Raw genomic sequence first — 12,125 nt, forward strand, 5'->3', positions numbered from 1 at the left:
AAGCTCCTTGATCTGCTGATATTTGCTGCAGCTGTGGTTGCTTTGGATTACACTAACATCCATCCGTATCCATGCACACTCTCAGCCAGCAATCCCCTGCAGTCTTTGTTGTGCATGAATTAATATTCCCAAGAAGTTTAATGTCTCATTCGCACTGTTGACAGTGTAGCACACCCTCGGTATTGCACTGGAATGGCAGCCTTGATTGTGCGCTTATATCGCTGAAGTGTGGCTTGAGCCTGTACCTGACGAGTTATGAGCTGAAAACCCTGCCTGATTAAAATACAGAATGAACAGGAATCTTCAGAAGGGAAATGGATATACAGAGGAACCTCGATTATCTGAACGATATGGACGTGGAATATTTTTGTTCAGTTAGTTGAATGCCAGATAACATAGTCAGCCAAGCATCAGGACTTTGTGATCTTGTTTAGATAATCTCAAATTTGATTAACTGAATGTCAGATAATCGAGGTTCCTCTGTATACTTAAGAAAGGAGACATTTGTAGGGCTAAAGGGGGAAAGAGCAGAGATTTGGAGCAACTTGGATAGATCTTTCAAAGAGTCAGCGTGGTTATGATGGGATGAATGGGTGTTGCAGTGTTGTTTGGGTCAATGGATCTGGCGCACAGTTTTAAGAATATGTCTACCAGCCATCTATCTTTAACAATTCAAACTGGAAAGTTTTGTTTTATAATTTGAAAATGTAAACACAAAACCTGGCAAAAATAGTTTGAAATGAAGCATACAGATGTGAATAATATTTGACGTTTTAACCCTCCCAACACCCCAGGTGAGACTGATGCCATTGGACGTGTTGCACGGATAAAACATTATAATGGCAGGCATAATGTTTCAGCAGGAACTTGGTCTCCAGTTTGAGAGAGAGAGCATTTTTTGGTTGCACTTCCAGTGGCATCATTCCCGCGGGGGAGGGGGTTAAAATTTCAGATAATATTCAGATCCGTACACTTCATTTCAAGATATTTTTGTCAGGTTTCAAATTTACATTTTCAATTTCGTAAGAACACCAAGGTGAAGAGTTTTCTGCAGATATTGATGAGGCAATGTATTAGTATTCATACAAATGCAGACCTTATCACCTATGAGATTACTTGCTGAGGACCTTCTTCAGCTGGAAAGGGTTCTTTTGCATTTCCCAATCAGCTCTGTGCTCAATGACCTACATTACTTCACAGACTGACAACATGAGCAATTTAAAATTCTCATCCTGGTTTTCAATCCCTCTAATGACTTCACCCTTCTTTATCTTAATAACCTCTGGCCGACCTACAAACTCCCTGAGATCCCACACTTCTCTAATGATGGGCTCTTGCTTCATCTCTCATTTTCATCACTGACTCCACCATTGACAGCTAAAGTTGACATTCTGTCTACAACTAGCTACACAAGCTCTCCCTTTTCGCAACCCCCCCCCCCCCCCCCCCCCCCACCTCCATACACAAAGAGTTCCTTAAAAGCGAAACCTTCTGACCACTTCTAGTCACTTTACCTCATCTTTCTTTATGCGGCTTGATGCCAGATTTTATCTGAGAGCGTCCTTGTTGAAGGGCAGCACATTGGCTCAGTGGTTAGCACTGCTGCCTCACAGCACTAGGGTCCAGGTTCGGTTCCAGCCGTGGGCGACTGTCAGTGTGGAGTCTGCAACTTTTCCTCTGGGTGCTCTAGTTTCCTCCCACAGTCCAACGATGTGCAGTTTAGTTGGATTGGCCATGCTAAATTGTCCATAGCGTCCAGGGATGTGCAGGCTAGGTGGATTAACCACTGCAACTGCAAGGTTACAGGGATTGGGTAAGGGAGTGGGATGCTCTTTGGGCAGTCAATATAGACAAAGTGGGCCAAATGGCCTGCTTCCACACTGTAGGGATTCTGTGAAATGGAAGTCATTATTGTAATTTGTTCATAAACTACCTAGAGCCACAAAAACAAATGCTTTAAAGTTATATATAAGGAGCTAATGAAGGTGTCAGACTGCAAAGTTGAACAGTATAAGCAATGATATGGAGGTGCTGGTGTTGGACTAGGGTGGACTAAGTTTAAAAAATCATGCAACACCAGGTTATAGTCCAACAGGTTTATTTGGAAGCACTAGCTTTCAGAGTGTCTCTAGGCTCAGAGGTAAGGGCATTACCATTGCAGTACAAGCGCCCTTCATTCTGAGTGTCTTGACATCCCCATGAAACTGTCCCAGCTGTTAGCATGTAGCTTTAAATCCCACATACTTAGAAGTTAGAATCCCTACAGTGTGGAAACAGGCCCTTCAACCCAGCAAGTCCACACTGACCCTCCAAGGAGTAACCCACCCTGACCCATTCTTATTTCTCTACATTTCCCCTGACTAATGCACCTAACATTACGGGCAATTTAGCCTGGCCAATCCACCTAACGTGCACATCTTTGGATTGTGGGAGGAAACTGGAGCACCCTGAGGAAACTCACCCAAACACAGGGAGAATGTGCAAGCTCCATACAGACAATCGCCCGAGGCTGGAATTGAACCCGGGTCCCTGGTGCTGTGACGCTGCAGTGTTAACAACTGAGCCGCCATGCTGCACCATACTGTGGTGACCACCTTGGTGTTTTGCCTGAGGAACTACAAGAATGACCCTCTCTAACACTGAGTGGAACAGGGACCATAAGGCAAAAACATCCACTGTAGCATCCACTGGCCCTTCCTCTAAGTTGAGAAATGAACACTTTGCTCATCTTCAAGGTCAAAGATCATGTAATGAGAAAACATTACTTTCATTCATTCATCTAGATTCCCACTAACTTAACGGGAAGGTGTATTTTCTAGAGTCTCCCCCAGTTGATAAGTCAGATGTATTGTGGCCTGGCTTTGTGCTCTGTTTCTGCAGTAAGATGGCGTATTATTTCTGACTTTCTCTTCCACACCTGATGAAAATTTTGATTCTGATTTCTAGAATATATTGTTCGCCCCCAAGGTATTGGAGTACCTGACTTGTAACGATGAACAGGAAGATCTGCAGAAGATCCTCGCGATTCCTGCCTCTCAGAAGGTTCGGCTGAGCAGTTACCGGGCAGCTGTGTGCAACACCACCGCCAAACTGCGCAAGGAGCATTTCCAAGAACTGGCCAATAAACTTCAAAGCCAAGTGGACGTCCAGAAAATCGTGGACAAAGTGAGTCAAATTTAGATCTTATTTTCAGAGAACAAAAGCTTTGACTCTTTCACTTTGAATCTTCCTTCTTGTTCAATGGCCTGTCGTTTCTCACTGTAGGCAATCTGGGTGTCCTCACTCCTGCCTTAACTTTTCCCATGTTAGTTGTTCTCATCTTAACAAGAGTCTTTCTTTGTGCAGTATCTAAATTAGAGGGCATAGGTTTAGGGTGAGAGGGGAAAGATATAAAAGAGACCTCCAGGGGCAACTTTTTCAAGCAGAAGGTGGTACATGTATGGAATGAGCTGCCAGAGGATATGGTGGAGGCTGGTACAATTGCAGCATTTAAGAGGCATTTGGATGGGTATATGAATAGGAAGGGTTTGGAGGGATATGGGCCAGGTGCTGGCAAATAGGACTAGATTGGGTTGGGATATCTGGTCAGCATGGACTGGTTGGACCGAAGAGTCTGTTTCCATGCTGTACATCTCTTTGACTCTATAAATAGTTCCTAACTCTACATCCCACCACTACTCAGAAATAAGGTACAAGAATCCAGAGAAAGTATATTCCTGTCAGGGTGAAAGGGAAGGCTGGTAGGTATAGGGAATGCTGGATGCCGAAAGAAATTGAGGGTTTGGTTAAGAAAAAGAAGGAAGCATATGTCAGGTATAGACAGGATAGACCAAGTGAATTTTTAGAAGAGTATAAAGAAAGTAGGAGTATACTTAAGAGGGAAAAAGGGGACATGAGATAGCTTTGGCAAATAGAATTAAGGAGAATCCAAAGAGGTTTTACAAATACATTAAGGACAAAAGGGTAATTAGAGAAATAATAGGGCCCCTCAAAGATCAGCAAGGCAGCCTTTGTGTGGAGCTGCAGAAAATGGGGGAGGTACTGATGCAAAATATTCATTTAGTATTTACTGTGGAAAAAGATATGGAAGATATAGACTGTAGGGAAATAGATGGTGACGTTTTGCAAAATGTCCATATTACAGAGGAGGAAGTGCTGGATGTCTTGAAATGGGTAAAGGCGGATAAATCCCCAGGACCTGATCAGGTGTACCCGAGAACTCTGTGAGAAGCTAGAGAAGTGATTGCTGGGCCTCTTGCTGAGATATTTGTATCATTGATAGTCACAGGGGAGGTGCCGGAAGACTGGAGGTTGGCAAACGTGGTGCCACTGTTTAAGAAGTGCGGTAAAGACAAGCCAGTGAACTATAGACCAGTGAGCCTGACCTCAGTGGTGGGCAAGTTGTTGGAGGGAATCCTGAGGGACAGGATGTACATTTATTTGGAAAGGCAAGGACTGATTAAGGATAGTCAACATGGCTTTGTGCATGGGAAATCATGTCTCATAAACTTGATTGAGTTTTTTGAAGAAGTAACAGAGAGGATTGATGAGGGTAGAGCAGTAGATGTGATCTATGTGGACTTCAGTAAAGCATTCGACAAGGTTCCCCATGGGAGACTGATTAACAATGTTAGATCTCATGGAATACAGAGAGAACTAGCCATTTGGATACAGAACTGGCTCAAAGGTAGAAGACAGAGGGTGGTGGTGGAGGGTTGTTTTTCAGACTGGAGGCCTGTGACCAGTGGAGTGCCACAAGGATCGGTGCTGGGTCCTCTACTTTTTGTCATTTACATAAATGATTTGGATGTGAGCATAAGAGGTACAGTTAGTAAGTTTGCAGATGACACCAAAATTGGAGGTGTAACGGGCAGCTAAGAGGGTTACCTCAGATTGCAACAGGATCTGGACCAGATGGGCCAATGGGCTGAGAAGTGTCAGATGGAGTTTAATTCAGATAAATGCGAGGTGCTGCATTTTGGGAAAGCAAATCCTAGCAGGACTTATACACTTAATGGTAATATCCTAGGGAGTGTTGCTGAACAAAGAGGCCTTGGAGTGCAGGTTCATAGCTCCTTGAAAGTAGAGTCGCAGGTAGATAGGGTAGTGAAGGCAGCGTTTGGTATGCTTTCCTTTATTGGTCAGAGTATTGAGTACAGGAGTTGGGAGGACATGTTGTGGCTGTACAGGACATTGGTTAGGTCACTGTTGGAATATTGCGGGCAATTCTGGTCTCCTTCCTATCGGAAAGATGTTGTGAAACTTGAAAGGGTTCAGAAAAGATTTACAAGAATGTTGCCAGGGTTGGAAGATCTGAGCTACAGGGAGAGGCTGAACAGGCTGGGGCTGTTTTCCCTGGAGTGTCAGAGGCTGAGGGGTGACCTTATAGAGGTTTACAAAATTATGAGGGGCATGGATAGGATAAATAGACAAAGTCTTTTCCCTGGGGTAGGGGAGTCCAGAACAAGAGGGCATAGGTTTAGGGTGAGAGGGGGAAGGTATAAAAGAGACCGAAGGGGCAACTTTTTGACGCAGAGTGTGGTACGTGTATGGAATGAGCTGCCAGAGGAAGTGGTGGAGGCTGGTTTAATTTCCACATTTAAGAGGCATTTGGATGGGTATCTGAATAGGAAGGGTTTGGAGGGATATGGGCTGGGTGCTGGCAGGTGGGACTAGATTGGTTTGGGATATCTGGTCAGCATGGGCTGGTTGGACCGAAGGGTCTGTTTCCATGCTGTACATCTCTTTGACTCTATGACTTGTGTTCCTAAGTGTCTCTTTATGTGCTTAAGTAATTATACAATGAGTCCTCCTGCCAACTGTATATACTTAACTTTAATTAATACATTTAATCACTTCAGTTTGTCCAGGTAACTGTAATCTCACATCCCTGGGACCATTCTAATAAAGCTCTTCATAATAATCACTTATGCAGTGGAAATAAGGATAGCATTAAAGTCAATTAAACCACTTGTGTTAGCTCATTCTGTTCGGACCTAATGCAACCTTTTGAAAAGATACTGTTATGATTCTCTTACAAACTGATAAGTTTTGAAAGGTTTGAATTCCTGGTGACAAATCTAAAAGAATTGCCCAAAGTTTTAATATTTTTATCCGCAAAACAAGAACTGAAATCAACATGACTAATTACATTATTTTGTAGGCAACTAATAATCAAAATGAAAAAAGACATAACCTATTTTAATGTCTTAATATTGCTGATCGCCAACTACATTGCACTCTTTGTAGAATTATATTTTTAAAGGAGTAAATTCAAAGTTACTCCTAGCTGCCAACAAAGTCACCTCTCTGATTTCAGTGAGCCATAGCATCCAAATTTATTTCCAGTTTTCTGAAAATTTCCTTAGAGCAACACCCAGTGGTAAAGGCCCACTGTTTTGTTTCCTTCTCTTGGCCTTGTCAGGGTATGTCTTCCAGTGGCTTCAAATGTCCACAGGTTCCATCACCTTCACCCGGGAATAAACTCTCGCCGACGCTCTGCTTCACTGCTAATAGGGAATATGTTTTTTTTCCCTTTGTCCATCCCTCTCTCCCTTTGTGATTAGGGTCTTAACTGGGCTGTCCAAAAGGCTGTCCGTCTAACCATGGCAAAGCCATAACTTTATCCTGTGCTTTCCATTGTTAAACCTGAGGCACGAATTTCCACAAGTTACCCTGGGCCCTTAATCCCTTTGGTCACACAAGGTCACAAAGGTTGAACCAGTGGTAAGTTGTGTGTTCCTTTCCATTATTACATTTTATGGCAAACTAAATAGACTCATTAAGACATAAGCATATTGTAAAACCTTGGAAATATTACAATACGCTGAGGAAAGAAGCATCCCAGAAAGTAAAAAGCCAGTAATATATGGCCGTAATATACTTGTCATACTGCAGTTCCATTTTGAGTCAGACCACTATATGCCATTTACCAGTTTTGCTGTTTTATCTCTTCTGGGATATTCTCATATGTCAAATACACTCCCTTGTGATGAAACCATCTCACATTAAAGCCAACTGGAAGTAGAGACATACCTTGATTTGCTGAAGACTTCAACCCTGAAATTGCGCATTATGTTCTACTGTTTTTACCTAATTGAAAATTAAGTTACCACCAAGAACTTGCTATGTGGGACTTCCCTTGCAGAAATCTTGTCTCACCATTGCTTTTCGGGACATTCTTGTGTTGATGCTGTATTGCCTGGTGAAAAAAACATGTGCCATATCCTGTACATGGGAGCAGTTACAATGACGTCTTGAGGGATTTGGAGAATGTCATAAATCATTAGAGTGGATTTGGAGTGTTTGTTCTCAACTGAACTTGAAAACTGGATTAACTTTCCAGTGAATCATCTCTATACCCTGCCCCTGACTTATAACCTTCTACTGTTTTTTTCTTACAATGGGGGAAACAAATTGGAAGTTGGTTTTGGACTGCTGTCTATTAACAGTCAGAATACAGATGCTCCCTTGAATTGTTGTAAGGACGGGTCCAGTACTGAAAAAGATTGGTTTGTATTACAGTCTGTTCAGACTTTCTGGGGCTGAATCAAATCCAATAACTATCATTGCTCTTTATGATATATGGTTGTAAACTACACATTGGTCTAAACGTGGGCATTAGAGTTTTACCCAAGAGATGCAGTGAGAGTGTCTGCCCATGACATCAAAGGCAATCTTTTTCTGTTGCTAGATCAATGCTCTGAAACTGTCTTTAACAAGGGCAGGTAACTGAGGAGTCAGTGGGGGAGCACTTTGGGGCCAGCGACCATAATTCAATTAGATTTAAAATAATGATGGAAAATGATAGACCAGATCTAAAAGTTGAAGTTCTAAATTGGAGAAAGGTCAATTTTGACAGTATTACGTAAGAACTTTCAAAAGCTGATTGGGGGCAGATGTTTGCAGATAAAGGGACGGCTGGAAAATGGGAACCCTTCAGAAATGAGATAACAAGAATCCAGAGAAAGTATATTCCTGTTAGGGTGAAAGGAAAGGCTGGTAGGTATAGGGAATGCCGGATGACTAAAGAAATTGAGGGTTTGGTTAAGAAAAAGGAGGAAGCATATGTCAGGTATAGACAGGATAGATCGAGTGAACCCTTAGAAGAGTATAAAGAATATAAGAGTATCCTTAAGAGGGGAATCAGGAGGGCGAAAAGGGGACATGAGATAGCTTTGGCAGCTAGAATTAAGGAGAATCCAAAGAATTTTTACAAATACGTTAAGGACAAAAGGGTAACTAGGGAGAGAATAGGGCCCCTCAAAGATTAGCAAGGCGCCCTTTGTGTGGAGCCACAGGAAATTGGGGAGATACCAAATGAATATTTTGCATCAGTATTTACTGTGGGAAAGGATATGGAAGATATAGACTGTAGGGAAATAGATGGTGACATCTTGCAAAATGTCCAGATTACAGAGGAGGAAGTGCTGGATGTTCTTGAAACGGTTAAAGGTGGATAAATTCCCAGGACCTGATCAAGTGCACCCGAGAACTCTGTGAGAAGCTCGAGAAGTGATTGCTGAGCCTCTTGCTGAGATATTTGTATCATCGATAGTCACAGGTGAGGTGCCGGAAGACTGGAGGTTGGCTAACGTGATGCCACTGTTTAAGAAGGGTGGTAAGGACAAACCAGGGAACTATAGTACAGTGAGCCTGACGTTGGTGGTGGGCAAGTTGTTGGAGGGAATCCTGAGGGACAGGATGTACAGGTATTTGGAAAGGCGATCAAAACTGATTAGGGATAGTCAACATGGCTTTGTGCATGGGAAATCATGTCTCACAAACTTGATTGAGTTTTTTGAAGAAGTAACAAAGAGGATTGATGAGGGCAGAGCAGTAGATGTGATCTATGTGGACTTCAGTAAGGCGTTCGACAAGGTTCCCATGGGAGACTGGTGAGTAAGGTTAGATCTCGTGGAATACAGGGTGAACTAGCCATTTGGATACAGAACTGGCTCAAAGGTAAAAGACAGAGGGTGGTGGTGGAGGGTTGTTTTTCAGACTGGAGGCCTGTGACCAGTGGAGTGCCACAAGGATCGGTGCTGGGTCCTCTACTTTTTTGTCACTTACATAAATGATTTGGATGCGAGCATAAGAGGTACAGTTAGTAAGTTTGCAGATGACACCAAAATTGGAGGTGTAGTGGACAATGAAGAGGGTTACCTCAGATTACAACTGGGTCTTGACCAGATGGGCCAATGGGCTGAGAAGTGTCAGATGGAGTTTAATTCAGATAAATGCAAGGTGCTGCATTTTGGGAAAGCAAATCTTAACAGGACTTATATACTTAATGGTAAGGTCCTAGGGAGTGTTGCTGAACAAAGAGATCTTGGGGTGCAGGTTCATAACTCGTTGAAAGTGGAGTCGCGGGTAGATAGGATAGTGACGAAGGTGTTTGGTATGCTTTCCTTTATTGGTCAGAGTATTGAGTGCAGGAGTTGGGAGGTCATGTTGTGGCTGTACAGGACATTAGTTAGGCCACTGTTGGAATTTTGCGTGCAATTCTGGTTTCCTTACTATTGGAAAGATGTTGTGAAACTTGAAAGGATGTTGCCAGGGGTGGAGGATTTGAGCAATAGGGAGAGACTGAATAGGCTGGGGCTGTTTTCCCTGGAGCGTCGGAGGCTGAGGGGTGACCTTATAGAGGTTTATAAAATTATGAGGGGCATGGATAGGTAAATAGGCAAAGTCTTTTCCCTGGGGTGGGGGAGTCCAGAACTAGAGGGCATAGAGAGGTTTAGGGTGAGAGGGGAAATATATGAAAGAGACCTACAGGGCAACATTTTCACACAGAGGGTGGTACGTGTATGGAATGAGCTGCCAGAGGAAGTGGTGGAGGCTGGTACAATTGCAACATTTAAAAGGCATTTGGATGGGTGTATGAATAGGAAGGGTTTGGAGGGATATGGGCTGGGTGCTGGCAGGTGGGACTAGATTGGTTTGGGATATCTGGTTGGCATGGACAGGTTAGACCAAAGGGTCTGTTTCCATGCTGCATATCTCTATGACTCTATAACATTGGGGATATGCCTACACTATATGGACTGCAGCGGTTCAAGAAGGCAGCACAGCACCAAGACCGCAAGAACAGTTAAGGATAAGCAATAAATGACCCATATTCCACAATTTAAAAAAATGAAACTCACATCAGAATTTGCAAGTCACAGTCATATTTTCTGGGCCATTTCATGGCACGAAAGGGAATAAGGTGACATGTAAATAAAGCCATCATGTCAAGGGGCTACGTGCTCTGAGTCTTTGGGCTCTCAGTTATTTTGTTTCAGTGTGTCTGACAAGTGAAGTTGGTGTTGCGTCTATTAGAATACAAACACACTTTATAGATATTTTTAATCAGCCTTTTCAGGGACTGTATTGCACACCTCTGGAGCAGACGGGCCATGAACCCGGACCTCCTGGCTCCGAGATGGGGACACTACTACCACACCACATGCTTGTAACTTATCCCAGTTATCCCTTTGTCTGCACATTATAGATGTCAGCAGCCCTTAGATTTACTCATAATGTACAATGTGTTGCCTGTGATTATCACTTAAATGTTGGCCTTGCGATCAGGACTCTTCATAACTACTTTCCAGTTTTATCTTGTTGAGGAGTTCATGCAGGTAACCATAGAATACTCCAACCCACCCACTTGACACCATGGCTTTAGGAATGATGGGCAAAGTGCAGTGTTAACAGTTTGTATTTTAGCCCTCATTGTCCCCACAAACTCCCCACCATGACAGCACATCTTTGCTGGTCAACTTTGATTTTCCTGAGCTTTGTATTATTGGTAAATGTTGTGGATTGGCCTGTGAGCAGGCTCCACATGAGGTGCGACTATGAAGCTAAAACTCCTTGAATGCGGAATTAGGTGAGGAAGAAAAATCGTAAACACCTAAACACCAGAATGAATTAAATAAGAGTTGGAAGCCATTTAATGTTTCTCATGCTTATATTGACCTTTGTCTGATTTTAGATGCAAACCTTTGATTAAAATATCTGTCTTGTTGAAGGGGACATGTTAGAATAATTGGAATCAACAGTTTTCATATAATTCAATATTCATGAGTAATCTGGTAGAAAACAACTATGGCAGGATGTTCAGGTTTTACTTTCAGTTGGTGTACATTCTGCTAGTGTACCTGGTTCAACAGACAATAGTTCATAATTCAGCCAAGCCCTAGGAAGTAACCTACTTTGTGGCATTTTAATAAGCACCTGGCATTGGTTTGTTTTAAAATGCCTCAACCTCAAATATCAAACCTGAAACACCAATTCACATTGACCCTTCATGTAAACTTGTGACTGTTGTCTTGTGCATATTGAGTAACCACTGTGCTGATTGTAATCTTCTGCTGTTCCTTTCTTTCCTGTGTGCAGCTCAAATTGAATGAGGTGAACAGCACAGCCGTTCAGCATCACCTTCAGGCCTTACTTGAAGACCTCATCGAGGTGGAAAAAATCTTAAAGGATGTTGATGCCTTATCGGGACTTGCCAGACTGCTCCCAAAGGGGGCCTGCACTGGCAAAAGCCCACCCACTGCTGCCAATAGTACCAGCTGGAACAGCAATTTCACAGCCACCAATGCCACCTCAGAAGAGGACGAGGAGCCCAAGAAGGAGAATCCTCACACTCAGTTTTCCGCTTTTGTTCAGCTCTGGGCTGGCCTTCAGCCAATCCTGTGTGGGAATAACAGGTACCATTACAAGCTAATAACGTTCTGCAGTTCCGTGGGGAATCATGGATGTCAGAAAGACTTTCACAGCCAAATTTTGATTTTATCAATCATTTGTGGACCAAATTACATGTCCCATTGTTCCTCATAAGTCATCATCACTGAATTGGCTTCAATTCATCTCATAACAGAGACATTATTGATTAACTTGCACGTCAGCATTGACCTGAAGCAAATTCCCATTTCCTTTCATGCATTCAGTACTATGCTTAAGACACTTTGTGCTGTTTTCTGACGTTAGCTAAAATCTATTATTTTCAATATTATACTTTGTAAAAGAATGATTATTCTAAGAAATAATCAGCACATAATATTAGAAACAAGTGTGTTTTCAGCTGTGGGGTGATAGAAGTTTGAGTTTTTATTTTCATTTCCCTACTAACT

General features: G+C 42.7%; 1 protein-coding gene across 4 annotated transcripts in view; it reads left to right on the top strand.

The window, feature by feature from the left end:
* The window catches only part of abca2 (ATP-binding cassette, sub-family A (ABC1), member 2), a 548,786-nt gene that overhangs the window by 276,015 nt on the left and 260,646 nt on the right, over positions 1–12,125 (top strand). For all 4 annotated transcript variants that reach the window (XM_072566424.1, XM_072566423.1, XM_072566425.1 and 1 more), the window contains exons 8-9: positions 2,947–3,165; positions 11,386–11,702. In XM_072566424.1, the coding sequence (XP_072422525.1) occupies positions 2,947–3,165; positions 11,386–11,702 (536 nt within the window). The remainder of the gene's footprint in view (positions 1–2,946; positions 3,166–11,385; positions 11,703–12,125) is intronic.

Source organism: Chiloscyllium punctatum, chromosome 49, assembly GCF_047496795.1.
Source record: "Chiloscyllium punctatum isolate Juve2018m chromosome 49, sChiPun1.3, whole genome shotgun sequence".
In the NCBI taxonomy this organism is placed as follows: Eukaryota; Metazoa; Chordata; class Chondrichthyes; order Orectolobiformes; family Hemiscylliidae; genus Chiloscyllium; species Chiloscyllium punctatum.